General features: G+C 41.8%; 1 protein-coding gene across 1 annotated transcript; it reads left to right on the top strand.

Moving 5' to 3' along the window:
• Window positions 1–9,723: 9,723 nt before the first annotated feature.
• LOC117259900 (extracellular calcium-sensing receptor-like) lies at window positions 9,724–15,326 on the top strand. Its single transcript, XM_078167048.1, has 6 exons — window positions 9,724–9,911; window positions 10,135–10,432; window positions 12,776–13,570; window positions 13,734–13,961; window positions 14,143–14,266; window positions 14,413–15,326. The coding sequence occupies exons 1-6, from the start codon at window positions 9,880–9,882 to the stop codon at window positions 15,324–15,326; spliced, it is 2,391 nt and encodes a 796-aa protein (XP_078023174.1). The 5' UTR covers window positions 9,724–9,879.
• Window positions 15,327–23,242: the final 7,916 nt, after the last annotated feature.

The following is a 23,242-nucleotide window of genomic DNA, read 5'->3' as shown; positions in this document are numbered from 1 at the left end:
TAGGAAACCTCTGTTACTGAGGGACTTGGTATTGAATTTAATGACAGAGTAATCTTTTCCTTAAATTTTGCGACAGCACTATCTGATAAACATCTAGTATAGTAACTGTTGCTGAGTGGCGTGTAATCGAGTAAAAAGAAATCAAAAGTAATCAGATAATGATCTGATAGCAAGGGATTCTGTGGAAAGACTTTTAGGTTATCAATTTCAATTCCATACGTCAGAACTAGATCGAGGGTATGGTTAAAACAATGAGTGGGTTCATGTACACCCTGACTGAAGCCAATGGAGTCTAATAATGAGATAAAGCGGTAGGCAGGGAGTCATTATCAACATCGACATGAATGTTAAAATCGCCTACAGTAATAACTTTATCTGATTTAAGAACTAAACTGGATAAAAACTCTGAGAATTCAGATACAAATTCAGAATACGGGCCAGGAGCACGGTACACTATAACAACTACAAGTGGCTGCGAGGTTTTCCAGGTCGGATGTAAAAGACTAAGAACGAGGCTTTCAAATGAATTATAATCTAGTTTAGGTTTAGGGCTGATTAACAGACTAGAGTTAAAAATGGCTACAACTCCCCCTCCACAGCCGCTGCCTCGAGGAATGTGGGTATTATTATGACTGGGAGGAGTGGACTCATTGAGACTGACATATTCATCTTGACACAGCCAGGTTTCTGTGAGACTGAGTAAATCAATATGATTATCTGATATTAATTCGTTTACTAACACTGCTTTAGACGATAGAGACCTGATATTTAACAGTCTGCATTTAATTCTCCTGTTTTGTCTTTCTGTCATAGAAGAGGTTTTAATTTTTATGAGGTTGTTATGCACAACTCCTCTTTGTTTAATTTTAGATTTAAATAATTTAGGTGGTCGGGGGACAGACACCGTTTGTAAAAAACTATGAAAACTATGGCTGGGTAACTGAACTAGAAGCTCAGAGAGGCGTATAGGACTGCGTCTCCGAGTCCTGGTCTCAACTCTGGGTTGTCAGGGATTTAAATTACTAATAAAGTTTGCCAGGTTCCTAGAAATGAGAGCAGCTCCATCCAAAGTGGGATGAATGCCGTCTCTCCTAATAAGACCAGGTTTTCCCCAGAAAGTTTGCCAATTATTAACGAAACCCACATCGTTTGCTAGACACCACCTGGACAGCCAGCGATTAAGTGATGACATGCGGCTAAACATGTCATCACTGGTCAGATTTGGGAGGGGTCCAGAGAAAACTACGGAGTCCGACATCATTTTTGCATATTCACACACCGAGGCAATATTAATTTTAGTGACCTCCGATTGGCGTAACCGGGTGTCATTGCCGCCGACGTGAATAACAATCTTACTGAATCTACGTTTAGCTTTAGCCAGCAGTTTTAAATTTGATTCAATGTCGCCCACTCTGGCCCGAGGGATACATTTGACTATGGCCGCTGGTGTTGCTAACTTCACGTTCCTCAGAATAGAGCTGGTAATAACCAGAGTTTTATCCTCAGCGGGTGTGTCGCTGAGTGGGGAAAAGCGGTTGGAAACGTGAACAGGCTGGTGGTGAGCCGTGGGCTTCGGCTTGGAGCTGTGCTTCTGGCGAACCGTAACCCAACCTCCCGGCTGAACGGGAGTTGTCGGAGGACAGTTAGCAGAGGCTAAGGCTATGCTATGTGGCTCCGCACCGGCTACAGGGGGCTGGCTAACTACCGCAGCTACTGAATGGTTTTCCATGGTGCGGAGCCGCGCTTCTAATTCACTAAGCCTCGTCTCCAATGCAGCAAATAAGCTACACTTATTACAATTACCACTGTCGCTAAAGGAGGCAGAGGCATAACTGAACATTTGGCACACCGAGCAAGAGAGAGCAGAGGGAGAAGCCATCGCTAACTGTAAAGCTAATGTAGCTACCAAGGCTAGTAACATGCAAACAACAGCTAAGAGATTAGCAAGAAAGTTGTAGAAAGGAGGAGAGCTATAAGTGCTTAAACAGAACCAGTGTGGGTTAAGACTTGAAGTAGACGTTAAAGCAACGTTAAAGCAACTGAAGTGAGAAAGCAGGCTAGCAGAATCCACCAGAGCAGTACAGAGACGCTGTCACAGAAACACCAGAAATGACACAACTCGCTTACCGCAATACGTCAGCACGTAAGTTATTTGAACCAGTATGAATATTATTTGTATAAAAATTAGGCTTTGAATAACATATCAGTTATGAATGATTCTTTTGACCTAGCTCAAAGAGACAGCACATTAGAGAGAGAGCGTTATGACACTCGTTTTACGGTACTAGAGGATTATGCGACCAGGGGCCTCATTTATAAAACTGTGCGCAGGAACGGTGACTAAAGTTGACATATGAACAAAGCACAGAAGGTGCTTATGTGCAAAAATATCCTGATTTATAACACAGTGTGCATGCATGTCCCAAACCTGTTTCCCTTTATAAATCACAATCAACTCGAAATGTGGCACAGGTGAAGGAGCGTCTCGCCCCACCCATAAATGCCTATACTGTAAATGGCCAGTGAAACACCCTGAATTAATATTCATTAACAAGACACAGCACGAAGGAAAGCACGGCAAACACAGCAAGAAAACTTATAAAAGAAAACTTCACACAGTGAAGTCGAAGTTCTTGTTGGGGAGGTTGATAGCAGAAAGACAATGTTGTTTGGTGGACTCAATATGGGCATTACTATGGCTAAAATGCAGCGAAGTGGCAGCTGGTGGCAGATGCTGTAAATGCTGCTCCCTATGACTGTCTCAGAAGTCAGGAAGAAGTGGTTCAATGTTTAAGGTGTTAAGGCTATTTGCGGTGATTTATTCAGACAGAAAATCGAAGACCGCACATTTTCCCGTCAAGTTTGATTTTTATGAATCTCAAAGTTTGCGTAGAAAGTAGTGTATGCCGCCTTCTGTGCATATGCCACGTTTATAAAAGAGGCCCCTGGTATACCGACACAACACCACTTTATCCTGTTAAAACAATATTCATAACTTGGATTCATTTTCATGTAAAAAACTCTTATTTCGGGTTTTTTTTTTTAACCCTGTAAGACCCAGATATAGAAAAAAAATGAGCACATTTTTTTTTACCTCTCAGATATTGTTTTAGGAGGCCTCTGATGTAGAAATCAAAGAGTTTTCAAATTTTTTACATTTTAGTAAGTTTTTAGGGAAATGTTGTAAATTTGCAACGTTGGGCATAGTTGGGAGCAGAACTTCTATGTTTGTACTCACTTTGTCTGAACAGATATACAGAACATTTAAGTATTCATTTGCAGGGTTGATTGCTTACTTAACCCCATAACAGTATATATCATGAGTAATAATCACACAACAATCATAGTTTTATGAATAAGCATTTATAAATAAAAATATTGGGAAAAAATATATTTACAAAACTTTTTCCTCTGTCACTTTCAATGTGGTTTACTACATTCAAACAATACTGTCTGGCTGGCCTATTATGCTCTCTGCTTATCATACTAAATGGAACACATGCATCCCCCCCAGAGCACTTACAGGTTCACATTCAAGACCATTCGCACCTGTCCCTGAACAATGCAACAGGCATTGGATCGTTAAATTCTTGGGCTAAAGAGATACTGTTGGTCCACTGATCCCAATTAAGGTGATAAAAACCTTTGGATGATGGCAAATACATTCAGTTTCTTATTTTCATTTTCAAGACCATATCACATTACATACAATAACAGAAGGATGGCACACGGCGTGGCCAAAGTACAACCAATGTTACTCAAACAGAGGAAGAACGTTCTTTAGACAAAACACCCAGTTAACAGATGACTTTAGATGGACGGTTCAAATAATACTTTGGCTAATACCTTTCTCTGGAAGTCATTAAGCTTCATTCTGTCATTCAAACTGAATATAAAACTCATGTCCCACACCATCACCATCATCGTCATCATCATCATCACCATCACAGAGGTTACAGATCCTCTGGTTTCTGTCCAGCCTGTCACATCTTCACTGACTTCAAGACTTCTGGTGTTATTTACTCTAAAGTTACAAACAGCCTTTTTTGTTTTCATGCCACAGATCCTTCTCCAGTTTAAACTCTTGTTTAAATATATATTATATACCACATGATGTCACACTGCTGAGCTCACTTTACCACTTTTGTATTAGCCTCTGTTCATCAGTTAGTTTGAACCAGCTGATGTTGTTACACTTTGGTGTAGTGATGGGCAAAGCAGTTCTTTAGATGTTACTGAATCACTAAAGGAACACATGCATCCCCCCAGAGCACTTACAGGTTCACATTCAAGACCATTCGCACCTGTCCCTGAACAATGCAACAGGCATTGGATCGTTAAATTCTTGGGCTAAAGAGATACTGTTGGTCCACTGATCCCAATTAAGGTGATAAAAACCTTTGGATGATGGCAAATACATTCAGTTTCTTATTTTCATTTTCAAGACCATATCACATTACATACAATAACAGAAGGATGGCACACGGCGTGGCCAAAGTACAACCAATGTTACTCAAACAGAGGAAGAACGTTCTTTAGACAAAACACCCAGTTAACAGATGACTTTAGATGGACGGTTCAAATAATACTTTGGCTAATACCTTTCTCTGGAAGTCATTAAGCTTCATTCTGTCATTCAAACTGAATATAAAACTCATGTCCCACACCATCACCATCATCGTCATCATCATCATCACCATCACAGAGGTTACAGATCCTCTGGTTTCTGTCCAGCCTGTCACATCTTCACTGACTTCAAGACTTCTGGTGTTATTTACTCTAAAGTTACAAACAGCCTTTTTTGTTTTCATGCCACAGATCCTTCTCCAGTTTAAACTCTTGTTTAAATATATATTATATACCACATGATGTCACACTGCTGAGCTCACTTTACCACTTTTGTATTAGCCTCTGTTCATCAGTTAGTTTGAACCAGCTGATGTTGTTACACTTTGGTGTAGTGATGGGCAAAGCAGTTCTTTAGATGTTACTGAATCACTAAAGGAACACATGCATCCCCCCAGAGCACTTACAGGTTCACATTCAAGACCATTCGCACCTGTCCCTGAACAATGCAACAGGCATCCCCCCAACAAATCCAGAACATTCAGAACCCATTTTTCTATCTCCTAATGCTACAAACTGCTGCTTGGGCAACACTGAGAAAAATAGCTCAGGATCATTTAGAAGTTAAAAAACAAACAAAAAACTACAAAGATACAGGGAGTTTCAAATACTGCTATAGATGTTGGAGTTTCAAATACCCCATACAATTTATTCATGTGTTTAATTATGGTCTAAGCTAAACTAAGTAAAAATTTAACAGAAAAGCACATTTAGAGCTTCGTTACAATGAATCATCTAATACTTTAAATTTCTACTACATTTTTTTCAATTTGTGACCATGTGAGAAGTGCAGTGACCTTATGTAATGTGTAAGGAAGCACAGGCTATTATGACTACCACACTGACCCAACGTTGTAGAATTACAACATAGACATAACAAGCTATAAATCAAATTTGATGAATGTTTTCCCAAAATAACTAAATATCTACGTGTTCTAGACATTGTAATAAACACAAAAAAAATATTTAAGGAATTTTACTTACTTTAATCCTGACAAATCCAGTCATGCAAAAAAAGGAGATGAGCTCAACGGGAAGTTGGCAGGTAGAGTGCGTTCATGGCCAGATGACCAGACCTATAAACACTTCTTCTATCCAACAGCATTGTGAGGACAAACAATAGGACCCATTAACTATGTAAATGTGGTCTTGAGAAAAAAAAAAAAAAACATTTGCAGGCCTTTTTTTTAGAATTGTTAAAAGTGATGTTGTAAATTTGCAACAGTGGGTTTTACAGGGTTAATTCTGATTGGTGGACCCATACAGACTAAAGGAATATGAATAAGATAATGGGTAATCGAAGAATGGACTCGTATTCTGATTTTTTGACAGCTTCAGAGATAGGGAGTCACTGCTTGTTCTTTCATTGCGGTGGTATATCTGAATAAATTGCAGTCTTCTCTGGTGCTCATGGTTTCAGTAAAATGAACTGAACAATTGAATTGTGGAGAATTTAACCAAACTAACAAAGTGTAGCATATTTATTTGTCAGAATGTGTAGCCACACCAGGTTAGTAAAAGGGACTGGGCATTTAATTGGGACCAGGCTTTTAATTGAAGTTTTATGATAATCATACCCACCATTTGCTGAAATAGGTCCTTAGATCTTGATGATAATCAGAAATGAAGCATTTGACTTTTCATCAGATGCGGTTGCCGTGGCAACACCTTTTTCGACATACCTGTTAAGCCCGAAAGTCCCCCAATGTGAGACTTTGAGAGCGACTTTGCAAGCACAGTGTGAAACAATACACTGATCACGAAGAATATAGTGATGTTTCACATCAAATTAAACAGCAGAACCTGGGCTACAAGGCTGTAAAAACCCTTTTTACATGCCCCAAATACAGGTCAAACAACAGCTAATTAAAAAACAACAAATCCAACTCCATACAGCACCGATATCCCGACCCACTCGGTATATTTCGGGCTCTAACTCGACCACACTTTACGCAGAACACACACCGTTCATCTCAAATGAAAGCTGAGACTCTGTTTCCACACATATGCACCAAAGCACTCTACGCCAAACCATCAGAGAGCTAGAGGCCAAAGAACAACAACAGAGATCTTTTCGCCAAAATATATTTGTAATATCTCTCTTACCGTGTTGTTTTTGATGTGAAAAGCGCATTCTGCCGTTGAAACACGCTTCATTCCAGTTCACCGTGATGTTATCTGTCATTCAAATGAATCTGGGTGGAAAAACTTGCCGGCCGGAGGTTCTGGGGGAAGCATAACAATGACCACTCATAGCAGCTGACATCGCCCCACAACGCGTACACAGCACTGTAACGCGTGGCTTACAGTGCTGTCAAGTTTTAGTGGGTATAGTGCCACTCTATTGGTTCTAACGAATCAAACGAGGTCTCAATCACTCAAATCGGCCAAGACATCACGGAGATACGGGCCTCCAAAGCTCAGAATAGAAACTCAGTTTCAAATGTAGTAGGTGTGTATTGGTCAGTTTGGAGTGGGAAATCGAGAAAAAGAAAAAAACCGGACAGTTGTATGTGTATATCCTAAACATCATTAGGGATTTACAGAAACAAAAAATGAAAGATATAGGATTGTGCATGACAAAAATGTGCCATCTTCATTTACTCTTCACATATAACACATTTACTGATATTTACACATCTTATCAAATCTCACAAGTGTTCCCTTTACCATGACACCAAAAGTATTCAAATAGACCTTGTGGTTGCAGAGATATATTCATTTCATTATGGATATGCAATTTTTGAGCAGAGGCCTATAAAATAGGCTTAGCTTTGAAAAGGTTAAGGGGCAAGGGATGCTTGAAAACTCATGAAACTTGTCATACATCTGAAGTCCTAAAATGTGTTATCTGATGTGACAGGGGTGCTCAGTAGTGCCCCTTAAAAAATTTCAACCGAGCAGCCCTGCAGTTTGTTTCACCTAGAGGTATGAAAATTAGGAGGCACAGGTAACATCCCAAGACATAGAAAAAAAAGCCTTTTGGAGCCATGCCCTAAACCCAACAGGAAGTCATCCGTTTTGAATTAAATGTTTGATTTTGGGCCATTTTCAGGGGTCGTACTTTAAAGAACTCTTCTTACAGATTTGATCTGATCAACTTTGAATTTTTTCTGTAATAATTTAAGACCTTTAACATCAAATGCCGAGTTTTCGTCAAACTGTGTCACTGTGGCAAGGCGTCAAACTTCCAGGTTTAGCCGCCAAACAGGAAGTCGTTGTAACTTCCGTGTACCTTGTCCAATCTGCCCCAAACTTCACATGTTTTGTAAGGCTTCAGTCCCAAAGCCAACTACATGTGTGTAAGGTGTCATGGTGATTGCTCCACTTAATGGTGACAGAAAGAAAGACTTGTCAAACAATTATCTTTTGATTTACCTGAAATTTACATGGTGGTGTCTACAATTGATTTACAGCAACATGACACATAATTAGTGTGTTCTCCAGTACCACACAGTGGATACAGAATATGGTACAAAATGTTCAATAGGTCATTCCAATGCCCACACTCTAAGACGGGAGTACCAACTTACTCCTGCGTGCAGGGTCTGACTTTCACAGAAATGAACAGTGGCATCAGTTGGCATCCTGGCAGCACCCCCGAGTTGCATGAAGGTGCGAGGGCCCGATCATCGCTGCTTGCAGCTTTGATTATTATTATCATTATTTTACCAAGTGTGTACTGCCTTGTCTGAGACGTTGGGGGAAAAAAATTGCATCCCAATGGCTACCTATTTGCTGCCTTGCCACTGATAAAGCCACCCTGACTCACAGTGTTGGGACAGTTTTGTTGCAGAGGCATTATGCCCACCGTCTGATCCACCCATTAGCTGTCAGCCGCCTGCTGACCTCTAGCATGTTGAGAGCTGTGTGCCAGCAATGCAGGCCCAGAAAACTATACAAGACAGTTGGGGTCTGATAAAGGGCAACTTTACTGTACTTCACTTTCAACATCCATCCATCCATCTTCTTTTTTAATAGGGGCCTGGCCACAGTGATGGGACACTCTCCCCCCTTTGGTTGTGCCTTGACATCCTGCCCATGAATATCACAAACAGATTTGGAGGTGAAAAACTATTAAAACATGTGTGACTTTGACCTGAGAATACATTGGTAATATATGAACTACATGGCTTGTGGGCTGGGGACATTGTCATAACATGAATGCTAATAGTGCACTGCGTCTTCCCCATGTGTAAATAAGCTAGCACATATAATTGCTTATATGATAGCCATATCAATGTCATGAGGTAATGTTTTTTGTAAAGTGGTAGTCACAAAACAAAACAAAAACATCAGTCAATGCATTGTTAACAAGACTTTACTGTTGTGGGGCATATCAGTATGCCTAATAAGTCTAATTTTCTAAACCTTACATCAGGTTCATCCTGCATTATTTACCGATGTGTAAATTACAAAATTACTATTTTAAATGTCAGGATATATTGTGCCAATATGATTATTATTTTAGAAATGGACATTTTTTGTCTGGCACAACAGAATTTTCTTATCTGATAATATATGAATTTCAAGGTATTATGCATGAATTGTCAGCTACTATTTGTAAACAGTTTTGCCAGCAAAGGTGAATTTGAAGACCAACTGTTCGCCTTGCTATATTTGCATTTTTTTTGGCACTGTGCAGTGTGACACCTGGTTGCTACCTTTTTTTAAAGTCCCAACCTTACCTGTGTGCTGTGCCCAGGAATGTCCCAGACATAGCAAAATAATATGAAAATATGAAAATGCAGGAAGAGGGCAGAGTCTCTGCGATAAATACACTGCCACACATTTATAACTGGATAATAAGTACTGATTATAAGGAAAATCCTGTATGGTATACCTTTAAGATATTCAGAATAGGATAATGCAGAAAACTCTTTTGTTTGGACACCTTCTTCCTGTTGCCTCACCTTGTAGGTCCACAGAGATAAAACATCACTGTTCGATTATAATTTTTTATGCTGCTCCCAAATGTATAAATACCAGTGCAAGCCTCTAATTTGCATTTATGTGTGATCCTAACCCAGTGGTTAAGCTGTCAGAGACAGTACGATGTTAATGCAGAGGTGGCCAGAAAAGGGTTGGACACTCTTACAGCTGTTGGTAGTGGCCTCTGTCTCTCAGGCTGAGGAGCTGGTGTGCAGGCAAAGAGGGAATCCAGAGAACCCCCAGCTATCTAAGGATGGAGACATTTTGCTGGGGGGAATCTTCTCTTTCCACAGAAGCTGGAAAACCAGGCAGGACAACTACATGCACAAGCCACTGCCACTGCAATGCACCAGGTAAATTAGACTGTAAACACGAGTTAGATTTCAACTATCTAAGTGGAAGTGGGTACAGATACATAACAGGCACAGCAAAGAGCATCAAACTAAGTATTAAAATATGAGATATTCTCTTTCTTGTGTCTTAATACTATCAAATGCTTTTTATTTCCTGTGCAGCTGTTTCTATTGCAAGGATACATTGTTTGCAGTTCCAATATTCATATTTGTCAACATCTAGTTTGAATTTCAGAGGTTTCCAGTATACCCAGGCTATGCTCTTTGCCATAGAGGAGATTAATAACAGAACAGACCTGCTGCCAGGCGTCTTTTTGGGCTATAAAATCTATGATGTCTGTAGCTCCATTTCCAGAGGTGTGAGGGTTACACTGGCTTTGACTAATGGTAATGAGGAGTCATCTGCATCCTCCCAGGGACCATGTACCAAGTCAGCCCAAGTGCAGGCCATTATTGGAGAGACCTCTTCCTCTCCTTCCATGGCTATAGCCTCTGTAATCGGACCCTTTCATATCCCAATGGTAAGTAATGGTAACATTGGTTAAAACAAATATTGTCCTGTAATTCTTACAAAATGGGTTTTTTAAACATTTAGCACTTTATAACCATTTCAAATAAATGGTAAATTGATAGTTAATTAAACCTATATTAATTTTAATGATAATCAATAAAGAAATAATAATTTAATTCTCTTTACTAATAGTAATGCAATAATTTATAATAATGTAACAGTTTGTTGTTACACACATTTTAACATTTTATATACTGCATTTAGTGTTGATTAAGAAATAGATCAAATATTGTATCGTATGTAAACTTTTAAGAAACGAATTGAGATTGATTAACTACAGTACAGGCCAAAAGTTTGGACACACCTTCTCATTCAATGCGTTTTCTTTATTTTCATGACTATTTACATTGTAGATTCTCACTGAAGGCATCAAAACTATGAATGAACACATGTGGAGTTATGTACTTAACAAAAAAAAGGTGAAATAACTGAAAACATGTTTTATATTCTAGTTTCTTCAAAATAGCCACCCTTTGCTCTGATTACTGCTTTGCACACTCTTGGCATTCTCTCCATGAGCTTCAAGAGGTAGTCACCTGAAATGGTTTTCCAACAGTCTTGAAGGAGCTCCAACTAAACGCAAACCGGATGGGATGGCATGTCGCTGCAGGATGCTGTGGTAGCCATGCTGGTTCAGTGTGCCTTCAATTTTGAATAAATCCCCAACAGTGTCACCAGCAAAACACCCCCACACCATCACACCTCCTCCTCCATGCTTCACAGTGGGAACCAGGCATGTGGAATCCATCCGTTCACCTTTTCTGCGTCTCACAAAGACACGGCGGTTGGAACCAAAGATCTCAAATTTGGACTCATCAGACCAAAGCACAGATTTCCACTGGTCTAATGTTCATTCCTTGTGTTTCTTGGCCCAAACAAATCTCTTCTGCTTGTTGCCTCTCCTTAGCAGTGGTTTCCTAGCAGCTATTTGACCATGAAGGCCTGATTCGCGCAGTCTCCTCTTAACAGTTGTTCTAGAGATGGGTCTGCTGCTAGAACTCTGTGTGGCATTCATCTGGTCTCTGATCTGAGCTGCTGTTAACTTGCGATTTCTGAGGCTGGTGACTCGGATGAACTTATCCTCAGAAGCAGAGGTGACTCTTGGTCTTCCTTTCCTGGGTCGGTCCTCATGTGTGCCAGTTTCGTTGTAGCGCTTGATGGTTTTTGCGACTCCACTTGGGGACACATTTAAAGTTTTTGCAATTTTCCGGACTGACTGACCTTCATTTCTTAAAGTAATGATGGCCACTCGTTTTTCTTTAGTTAGCTGATTGGTTCTTGCCATAATATGAATTTTAACAGTTGTCCAATAGGGCTGTCGGCTGTGTATTAACCTGACTTCTGCACAACACAACTGATGGTCCCAACCCCATTGATAAAGCAAGAAATTCCACTAATTAACCCTGATAAGGCACACCTGTGAAGTGGAAACCATTTCAGGTGACTACCTCTTGAAGCTCATGGAGAGAATGCCAAGAGTGTGCAAAGCAGTAATCAGAGCAAAGGGTGGCTATTTTGAAGAAACTAGAATATAAAACATGTTTTCAGTTATTTCACCTTTTTTTGTTAAGTACATAACTCCACGTGTTCATTCATAGTTTTGATGCCTTCAGTGAGAATCTACAATGTAAATAGTCATGAAAATAAAGAAAACGCATTGAATGAGAAGGTGTGTCCAAACTTTTGGCCTGTACTGTACATATTTGTAACACATTGTTAATGCTAATTGATTGGTTTGTAAAATGTATACATCCATCATTTGCATGTTTATTATAAAGCTGCAAGTGATGATTATAATATTTTGTTAAATGGCCAAATATTGTGTAGGGCATCTACAACAATTACAAAAATAATACTGGACAACCACGTTTATAGATCCACTAAACAGTATTTCTCAACTTTTTAACAAGGTATTATAATCATAAGTAGCATCTCCATAATAACCACCCAAATAATATTTATCGAACATTTTCTTAAATGTTTATTAATAATTTTATAATCATTCGCAAATGGAGAATAAAGTGTAGAAAGTGTTATAATGTGTGCAATGAACTGTTAAAATCACATATTATGGCATTACTAATAATGAGTAAACATTATTATTTATCAGCTCATTGTTTGGTAATAGTAAAATAATAATTAATTAATGTTTGAGTAACAATAAATTTACAATTAATCAATAATGGTTATCATATTATTATTATAAAATGTTACCACATTGTAGTGTGCTGTAAAAATGTTTTATATTTTGAATCTTTTTGAATTATCCTTTTTTTTGTTGTCTTTCTTTTAGATCAGCCACTTTGCCACTTGTGCTTGTCTCAGTGATAAAACCAAGTACCCATCCTTCCTCAGGACAATACCCAGTGACGCCTACCAGAGCAGAGCCCTGGCACAGTTGGTCAAGCACTTTGGTTGGACTTGGGTTGGAGCTGTTAGAACAAATGATGATTATGGGAACAATGGCATGGCCATATTTACAGAAACAGCCCAGCAACTGGGCATCTGTCTGGAGTACTCTGTGTCTTTGTTTAGAACAGATCCACCAGACAAAATACAAAAGATAATTGACATTATCAAAGCTTCCACTTCCAAGGTGATTGTAACTTTCCTCTCCCCCACCGATATGAATATACTAATACAAAAGATGTCTCATCACAACTTGACTGGGTATCAGTGGGTCGGTAGTGAAAGCTGGATCTTTGATCCCCAAACTGCAGCCATAGATAAGCATCACATTCTGGATGGTGCCATAGGCCTGTCCATCCCCAAAGCACATGTCAGTGGCATGAGAGAGTTCATGTTGGATGTGAAGCCACTCAATTCATCTAGAAATGAATTACTTACAGAGTTTTGGGAGACATTATTCAACTGTAAGTTCAAGCAGTCAAAGTCATCCACAGAGAATCAGAGAGGATGTACTGGACATGAAGATCTGACTGGAGTGCAGAACAGCTTCACTGATATGTCGCTCATGCCTATTTTTAACAATGTATATAAAGGAGTGTATGCTGTGGCCCACGCACTTCATAGTATGCTCAGCTGTAACAAAACATGTAACAACAAAGTGCAGCTAGATCCATATACGGTGAGTTCATGAATAAATTCATCATGTATCTTCACCAGGCCTACATGATGTGTGTCAGATAATTATCTACATAGATTCATGTATCTTAAAAAAGGTTAATTTCAAAACAAAATCCTACAAAATTGTGTCAGATAATGATCTACACTGATGCATATTTTGTTAGATTTTACAGCACATAAAAAGGATTCATTTCAAAACAAAGGAAGGAGAGGAAGTTTACTTTAATGAGAATGGAGACCCAGCAGCAAAGTATGAAATTATAAATTGGCAGCCAACAGAAAATGGCATTGTGGACTTTGTCACAGTTGGTTTTTATGATGCATCTTTACCTGCAGACAAACAGCTGAATCTGCAAAATAAGTCTTTAATTTGGGCAAACAACTCAAAACAGGTAAGCTACTGTAATAATTACACAGTCTATTTCAGTCGTTCAAAATTGCATATTGCAGGAGTTGTTGTTCTTTCATTATGTTTGTTTAAGATGCTTAAAAATGCATAATAGAACCTAACAAGAACAACACCATGTCAAAGTGAATCCCACATATTTTCTCATAATCAATTCGTTCTTGCAGGTGCCTGTGTCAGTTTGCAGTGAGAAGTGTCGTCCAGGAACTCGCAAGGTTCTCCAGAAAGGAAAGCCTGTCTGCTGCTATGACTGTTTAACATGTGCAGAGGGAGAAATAAGCAACATTACAGGTGTAGTATTATTATGCTGTAGTAAAATGAGAAGAATAAAAAAAAAGTTGTGTGTGGTAATTAATGCATGGAAAATAAGCAATATAGGGACAAAAACATCAAATGTACTGAGCAAGGCTAACACCTGCATTTTCATTATTTTTCAGATTCTATCACCTGTGTGAGATGCCACCCTGCGTTCTGGTCAAATGAGAGAAGAGATGCCTGTGTAAAGAAGGAGGTAGAGTTTCTATCATATAAAGAAATTATGGGAGCACTGCTCACTGCAGCGTCCTTGCTGGGAACATGCATCACTGCTGTTGTGGCATCCATTTTCTTCACATACAGGAAAACGCCTATTGTCAGGGCCAACAACTCTGAGCTGAGCTTCCTGCTGCTCTTCTCCTTGACTCTGTGTTTCCTGTGTTCTCTGACCTTCATCGGCCGGCCCTCTGAGTGGTCCTGCATGCTGCGACACACAGCATTTGGCATCACCTTTGTTCTCTGTATCTCGTGTGTTCTGGGGAAAACTATAGTGGTGTTAATGGCCTTCAGGGCAACACTTCCTGGTAGTAATGTGATGAAATGGTTTGGGCCTGCACAGCAGAGGCTCAGTGTCATGGGTTTCAGTCTTCCACAAATTATCATATGTATCCTCTGGTTAACAATTTCACCTCCTTTTCCATTCAGGAATTTTAAGGAATACAAGGACAGAATTATTTTAGAGTGTGCTCTGGGGTCAGCTGTAGGCTTTTGGGCTGTGCTTGGGTATATCGGACTTCTGGCCATGTTATGTTTCATTCTTGCTTTTCTTGCACGGAAACTGCCCGATAGTTTCAATGAGGCCAAATTTATCACTTTTAGCATGCTGATATTCTGTGCAGTATGGATTGCCTTTATTCCAGCATATGTCAGCTCTCCTGGGAAGTTCAGTGTTGCTGTGGAGATATTTGCTATCCTGGCCTCCAGTTTTGGACTGCTCATTTGTATTTTTATTCCAAAATGTTATATTATCTTACTGAAACCAGAGAAGAATACAAAAAAGAATATGATGGGGAAGGGGAAACCAAAATCCCTCTAAAAACTTAAAATACTATAATGACAAAGGCATTTAAGTGCTACTACTGTATAATGTGTACATGATCGGTTAACTAAGTTGTCAAGTAGACCGTGTTCATATAAAGACTTGCATTGTACTACTGTAAAATGTTTCCACTATAAATCATTTAATTAGTGACATAGCAAAATTATATATTTATATGATTTATTTATATAGGTCTGTATATATATCAGTCCCTCCAGGATCTCGCAGCAAAAAACACCTTGAATTTGTGGCCAATTTTGTCAAAAATAACGATAAAAATTGCTGCATTTCTTTTGATTTTTTTTGCGGGAAATTGTGGCAAATAACAAAAATTGCCACTGATGACAAAAGGAGAAAAAAAAATGTGATTTTTTTTTTAAAAACTACTACCTTCAAAAAAAAAAAAAGAGCCATGTAATCACTTGCTCTAATAATCATACAGAATATTACAAAAATAGCTGCAAATGTTTTTTATAGTTCTCTTCTTTAGTTTTATTTAATGTAATTATTGTGGCTCTCAAACAGACAATGTGACTGTAAAACAGCATGTAAGCTACATCTTCTGTAAACATAACATTTTAATATATTCAACACAAATTGTATGCATTTAACCAGTGCAAATTCTTATGTCAATGCAGAGTGTTTCTCCATATTGCAATGCCATTAGTGTGATTTAATGATGCGTCTGATGGCGTTTCAAATGACATTGCATGTGTGACGACTTCCGGTAAGCCGGAAAATGCGGAAAAACGCAGAAAATTGTGGGACTTCTGAAAAATTGCAAGCCCCTGCAAATATTGCAGACTTTTGTTGAATTTGCATTAATTATTGCGATCGCAAGATTTTCTGGAGGGATGTATGTGTGTATATATATTTATATATATATATATTTCATGATTTATGTGCATTTTGTATTGCATTTGAGAAACACATGAAGCTATATCATTACATTCTACCTTTCAGTGACCCAGCCCGTCCCTGTTTCAATGCAACAGCCCACAGCTTTTCTATTATGATTCACTTTCACAGTCCATCATCTTTTTTTTCTGTTTATCTGTGGCTGGGTCACAGTTTCAGCAGTCTATGCATGGTTGTTCAGGCGTCCCTCCTAAGCACCATTTTCAGACTTCTCCTTGCGGATCCTGAGTGAGGCGTTCCCAGGCCAGATGAGCTATACAGTCCCTGCAGCCTGTAGTGGGTCTGTCCTGGGGTCTCATACCAGTTGCACATGCCTGAAAAACTTCCAAAAGGCGGCACCCAGAAGTATCTTGCATTAAGCATCTGCTGGGGAATGCAATTCAGCCACTTGTACTCACAGTCTAGTTCTTTTGGTCACTAGCCAAAGCTCATATTCATAGGTGAGGGTTGGGCCATAGATCAACCACTTAATTGGAAGCTTTGCTCTCTGCCTAAGCTGCCTCTTTACCATTACGGTGTGGTGCAGTGCCCTCATCATTCTGCACCAATCCACCTGTCAATCTCACATTCTGTTTTACCCTCCCTTGTGAACAAGATACCAAGACTTGAACTCTTTTTCTTTGGGCAAAAACTCCCTACCCATCCAGAGGAAGTAGTTCACCATTACCATGGCCTCAGACTTGGAGATACTGACTCTCGTTTGATTTGCCTCTCAATATGCTGCAACCCGCCCCAGTGAGCAATGGAGGTCACAGCCTGATGAAACAAATAGAGCCACATTGTCTACAAAGAGGAGAGATACAATTTAAAGGTTCCCAAAGCAGACACTCTCCTGCCTTCAGCTGTGCCTTGAGATCCTGTCCAAGAATATCACAAACACAGTTGGTTACAAGGGACAGCCCTGGTGGAGGCCATCACCCACTGACAAAGTATTTGACTCTGTACCACTTATGTTATGAAAAAACCCTAATGGCTTGTAGCAAGGGACCTAGTACCCGATACTCCCCCACAGGACTGCCCTGGGGACACAGTCATGAGCCTTTTCCAAGTCCATAAAGCACATGTTTCAGGGCCAACACAGAATGCACATTGCTCCCCATGGATCTTCAACATCAGTCAGAGCCTTGTTTCCAGCACCCTGCAGTAATGTTTGTTATGGAAGCTGAGCAATGCGATTAAACCTGATAATTGGTGCACAATTTCAGGCCTCCTTCTATAAAACTGGAAACCACAACCCTGGTCTGCCATTGTGCAAGCACAGATCTTCCATGAGGCCAACCAAAAATCCTTCCCTATAGCCTCCCAAAACTCCTACCACATTCAGGTTTTTGTTCTTGCAACCATTGTGGGTGCAGCCCTTCTGGCCCCCAAGTACTTGCCTGTTGCTTCAGGAGACCCCTGGACTGGCCAAGGCCAAAAGGCCCCCTTTTTCAGCTTGACAGCCACCTTCACCTGCCCAGCACCAAATGTCAGACAAGCAAAGTTAGCAACTCGATGGTTAACAAAGTAAAGCATTTAGCAGCTAAATAGTTGGTGGAGACCAAAACAGAGCTAAAAGGAGAATCAATGTTGGACTTACACTGACCAGGTACAATAGCCATATCAACTTTATAAGGTAGTAATGTTCTATGTAATGCTTGTTTCCCTGCCCCATCCATCCATACATCCATACATCCATCCGTCCGTCTGTCCGTTCATCCATCCATCCATCCATCCATCCAGGTGGTGCTGACTCTCATCCCGACCGCTTCACACTCAGCTGCAAATCGCCCCAGTGTATTGCTAGATGATGAAGACAACAGAACCACATCATCTGTGAAAAGTGAAGATACAATTCTGCGGTCCCCATGCTGGACCCCTTCCTCCCCCTGGCTGTCCCTCGGAAACCTGTCCACGAATATCATAAACAGGATCGGTGACAAGGGACAACCCTGGCGAAGACCAACACCCACGGAGAACATTGTTGACTTTGCACCGAGTATGCGGACGCAGCTCTCACTTTAGTCATATAGGGATTGGATAGCTCGTAGCAGTGAGGTACATAGTCCAGCAGTCCCCCCCACAAGCCCCCCTGAGGGACGTGGTCGTAAGCCTTCTCCAAGTCCACACAACATACAGTACAGGCCAAAAGTTTGGACACACCTTCTCATTCAATGCGTTTTCTTTGTTTTCATGACTATTTACATTGTAGATTCTCACTGAAGGCATCAAAACTATGAATGAACACATGGAGTTATGTACTTAACAAAAAAAGGTGAAATAACTAAAAACATGTTTTATATTCTAGTTTTTTCAAAATAGCCACCCTTTGCTCTGATTACTGCTTTGCACACTCTTGGCATTCTCTCGATGAGCTTCAAGAGGTAGTCACCTGAAATGGTTTCCACTTCACAGGTGTGCCTTATCAGGGTTAATTAGTGGAATTTCTTGCTTTATCAATGGGGTTGGGACCATCAGTTGTGTTGTGCAGAAGTCAGGTTAATACACAGCCGACAGCCCTATTGGACAACTGTTAAAATTCATATTATGGCAAGAACCAATCAGCTAACTAAAGAAAAACGAGTGGCCATCATTACTTTAAGAAATGAAGGTCAGTCAGTCCGGAAAATTGCAAAAACTTTAAATGTGTCCCCAAGTGGAGTCGCAAAAACCATCAAGCGCTACAACGAAACTGGCACACATGAGGACCGACCCAGGAAAGGAAGACCAAGAGTCACCTCTGCTTCTGAGGATAAGTTCATCCGAGTCACCAGCCTCAGAAATCGCAAGTTAACAGCAGCTCAGATCAGAGACCAGATGAATGCCACACAGAGTTCTAGCAGCAGACCCATCTCTAGAACAACTGTTAAGAGGAGACTGCGCGAATCAGGCCTTCATGGTCAAATAGCTGCTAGGAAACCACTGCTGAGGAGAGGCAACAAGCAGAAGAGATTTGTTTGGGCCAAGAAACACAAGGAATGGACATTAGACCAGTGGAAATCTGTGCTTTGGTCTGATGAGTCCAAATTTGAGATCTTTGGTTCCAACCGCCGTGTCTTTGTGAGACGCAGAAAAGGTGAACGGATGGATTCCACATGCCTGGTTCCCACTGTGAAGCATGGAGGAGGAGGTGTGATGGTGTGGGGGTGTTTTGCTGGTGACACTGTTGGGGATTTATTCAAAATTGAAGGCACACTGAACCAGCATGGCTACCACAGCATCCTGCAGCGACATGCCATCCCATCCAGTTTGCGTTTAGTTGGACGATCATTTATTTTTCAACAGGACAATGACCCCAAACACACCTCCAGGCTGTGTAAGGGCTATTTGACCAAGAAGGAGAGTGATGGAGTGCTGCGGCAGATGACCTGGCCTCCACAGTCACCGGACCTGAACCCAATCGAGATGGTTTGGGGTGAGCTGGACCGCAGAGTGAAGGCAAAGGGGCCAACAAGTGCTAAACACCTCTGGGAACTCCTTCAAGACTGTTGGAAAACCATTTCATGTGACTACCTCTTGAAGCTCATGGAGAGAATGCCAAGAGTGTGCAAAGCAGTAATCAGAGCAAAGGGTGGCTATTTTGAAGAAACTAGAATATAAAACATGTTTTCAGTTATTTCACCTTTTTTTGTTAAGTACATAACTCCACATGTGTTCATTCATAGTTTTGATGCCTTCAGTGAGAATCTACAATGTAAATAGTCATGAAAATAAAGAAAACGCATTGAATGAGAAGGTGTGTCCAAACTTTTGGCCTGTACTGTATGTAGACTGAATGGGCAAACTCCTGCAACTGCTCCAGTAGCCTTGCAAGGGTAAAGAGCTGGTCCACTGTTGCACGGTCAGGACAGAATCTGCATTGCTCTTCATGAATCCAGGGCTTGACAATCAGTCAGAGCCTCAATTCCAGTACCTTGGAGTAAACTTTAGCCGGGAGGCTGAACAGTGTGATACCCCGACAGTTGGAGCACACCCTCCGGCCCCCTTTTTTGAAAATGGGCACCACCACCCAGTTCTGCCACTCTACAGGCACCATACCCAACCTCCATGCAACACTGAAAAGGCATGTCAGCCAAGACAGCCCAACAGTGTCCAGAGCCTTCAGCATTTCAAGGTGAATCTCATCCACACCCAGCACCTTGCTGCTGGGGAGCTTTTTGACTACCTCAGCAACCTCTGCCAGGGATATATGGGCAAGAGTTCCCCCGAGTCTTCAGGCACTGCCTCCTCCACGGTGGATGTGATGGCTGGGTTCAGGAATTCCTCAAATTGTTCCTTCCACAGCCCAATGATATCCCCAGTTTGGGTCAGCAGTTCTTCTCTGCTGAGCACAGCATGAGGCAAGAGGTTTATAAGGTGATAATATTGTATGTAACACTTCTTTCACTGCCCATAAGAGGCCCTTGAAACAAAACAAAACAAAACAAAACAAAACTAGAAAATCAAGGATCAAAGCTGATCGCTGCCACTCTAGACAATTGATGATTCTAGCAGATGTGGTCAGCATGTTTCAGAAGACTCTAAAGAAGCTAATTTAATTATGTAACTTGTTTACTTTTGACAAGGCTGTGGTGTGTTGCCCAGAGCAGACTGAGTTCACTGTATTTAAAATATAGATACAATGTAATTATGAGGATGAATGCATTTTTAAAACACAGCCACAAATCTTTGATCCATGTCATTCATGACTGAACTTTGAACAGCATTAGCTTTGTCTGTAGGCTACAGCACAACAAAGTAGGAAATAACTACAATGAACAAAATTAAAATAGACACAAATGAAACCATTTAATTATTTAGCCTAAGGACTTACTTTGGGTTGAAGCGCTGTTTGGTTGATATAACAAAACTGGGTCACAGCCATGGTGGCCGGACCACGGCACAGTAATGCCCGGCAGAATTGGCCCCTCCCTGCTCCTTTACAGTCAAGATGGCATAAAGAACAACAACAACAAAAAAAAAAGACTTCAAATCATATGGTAACTTCAGTGGATCATAACATATCAGACATCAAATTAATCAGCAGATGCTCTGGTTTAAAATAAGACCAAACTTTTCTATGGATGTCAGTCTTTAAACCACAGTAAAGGCCTAAGTATGACCTACAAGAGATTAAGTTAGGCTTTTTGTTTTATGGCAAGTTTAAGTTTTCCAGAAAAGTTGCAGAACCTGCCAGTAGCTTTAGAGGAGTGAGGAGTCAGGAGTCAGTGATGTTATAAAGGAGTCAGTGAAACAGTTCTTTTTAACAATTATGAATCATGCAACTTGGTCCGAGAACTGTCACCTTTTTGTGGTGGAGGAGTTTGAGTGCCCTAGTGACCCTAGGAGCTATGCTGTCGGGGGCATTTTGCCCCTGGTAGGGTTTCCCATGGCAGGTTGGTTCTGGGCGAAGGGTCAAGGGACGAAGAACGAATCAAAAGACCCTTCATGATGGATAACAACAGGAGAATGTGTACCTGGCCCACAGGGTTACCGGGGTCCCGCCCTGGAGCCAGGCCTGGGGTTGGGGCCCGTGTGCGTGCCCATGGCGTCCGGCCGGGCCCGGCCCAAACCAGCTACATGGGCTCGTCCCCCTGCAGGCCCACCACCCGCAGAGGGATCCAGAAGGGAGTGGTGCATTGTGGATCGGGCAGCAGACCAAGGCGGGGGCCTTGGCGGTCCGATCCTCGGCTACAGAAGTTGACTCTTGGGAATTGGAATGTTCCCTCTCTGGCGTGGGCAATGACAGCAGGACCTGGAGGGGCGTGACTGGGAGGAACGGCCTGCCCGATCTGAACCCGAGTGGTGTTCAGTTATTGGACTTCTGTGCGGGTCGCAGTTTGGCCATAACTAACACCATGTTCGAGCATAAGGATGTCCATAGGTGCACGTGGCACCAGGAGAGCCTAAGTCGCAGGTCGATGATTGATTCTGTAGTCATATCATTTGACCTGCGGCCATATGTTTTGGACACTCGGGGGAAGACAGGAGCAGAGCTGTCAGCTGATCAACTGACCTGATCAACTGACCTGGCAGGCCCAAACGAGCAGTGAGGGTCTGCTGGGAATGCCTGGCAGAAGAACCGGTCAAGATGATCTTCAACTCCCACCTCGAGGAGAGCTTTGACCGCGTCCCGAGGGCAGAGGGGGACATTGAGTCTGAATGGGCCTTGTTCAGCTCTGCCATTGTTGAGGCGGCGGTTGTGAGCTGTGGTCGCAAGGCTTTTGGGGCCAGTCACAGGGTAATCCCTGGTGGACACCAGAGGTGAGGGGAGCCGTCAGGCTAAAGAAGGAGGCCTACAGGGCATGGTTGGTCTGTGGGTCTCCGGAAGCAGCTGGCGGGTACTGGCGGGCCAAGTAGAGCGCAGCTGCGGCAGTCACGGAAGGCGACAGCTTGCTCACACTGTTTACAGTGGGGGCGGGGAGCTGCTGACGTCAACTGGGGACATTGTCGGGTGGTGGAAGGAATACTTTGAGAAGCTCCTCAATCCCACCAACACGTATTCCAGTGAGGAAACAGAGCCGGGGGTCTCGGGGGCGGGTCACCCAATTTCTGGGGCAGAAGTTGCTGAGGTAGTGAAGCAACTCCGTGGCGGCGGAGCCCCGGGGGTGGATGAGATTTACCTTGGATATCTCAAGGCTCTGGATGTTGTAGGGCTGTCCTGGCTGACACGCCTCTGCAACATTGCATGGACATCGGGGGCAGTGCCTCTGGAGTGGCAGACCGGGGTGGTGGTCCCCATCTTCAAGAAAGGGGACCAGAAGGTGTGTTCCAATTACAGGGTGATCACACTCCTCAGCCTACCCGGTAAGGTCTACTCCAGGGTGCTGGAGAAGAGGGTCCGGTCAATAGTTGAACCTCAGATTGAGGAGGAGCAATGTGGTTTTCGTCCCGGATGCCGAACCGTGCACCAGCTCTTTACCCTTGCCAGGGTGCTGGAGGGGGCATGGGAGTTTGCCCAACCAGTCCACATGTGTTTTGTGGATTTGGAGAAGGCTTATGACCGTGTCCCCAGGGGCATCCTGTGGGGGATGCTA

This window comes from Epinephelus lanceolatus, chromosome 4, assembly GCF_041903045.1.
Source record: "Epinephelus lanceolatus isolate andai-2023 chromosome 4, ASM4190304v1, whole genome shotgun sequence".
NCBI lineage: Eukaryota > Metazoa > Chordata > Actinopteri > Perciformes > Serranidae > Epinephelus > Epinephelus lanceolatus.
Note: the sequence above shows the minus strand (reverse complement) of the source record. Positions and strands in the feature narration are given on the sequence as shown.

What these genes read in the sequence shown, in the direction of transcription:
- LOC117259900 (XM_078167048.1), top strand. Translation starts at nt 9,880, where the DNA reads ATGCACAAGCCACTGCCACTGCAATGCACCAG. An exon ending in GACCCTTTCATATCCCAATG is followed by an intron (nt 10,433 to 12,775) that starts GTAAGTAATGGT and finishes TCTTTCTTTTAG; the next exon opens with ATCAGCCACTTTGCCACTTG. An exon ending in GGGCAAACAACTCAAAACAG is followed by an intron (nt 13,962 to 14,142) that starts GTAAGCTACTGT and finishes TCGTTCTTGCAG; the next exon opens with GTGCCTGTGTCAGTTTGCAG.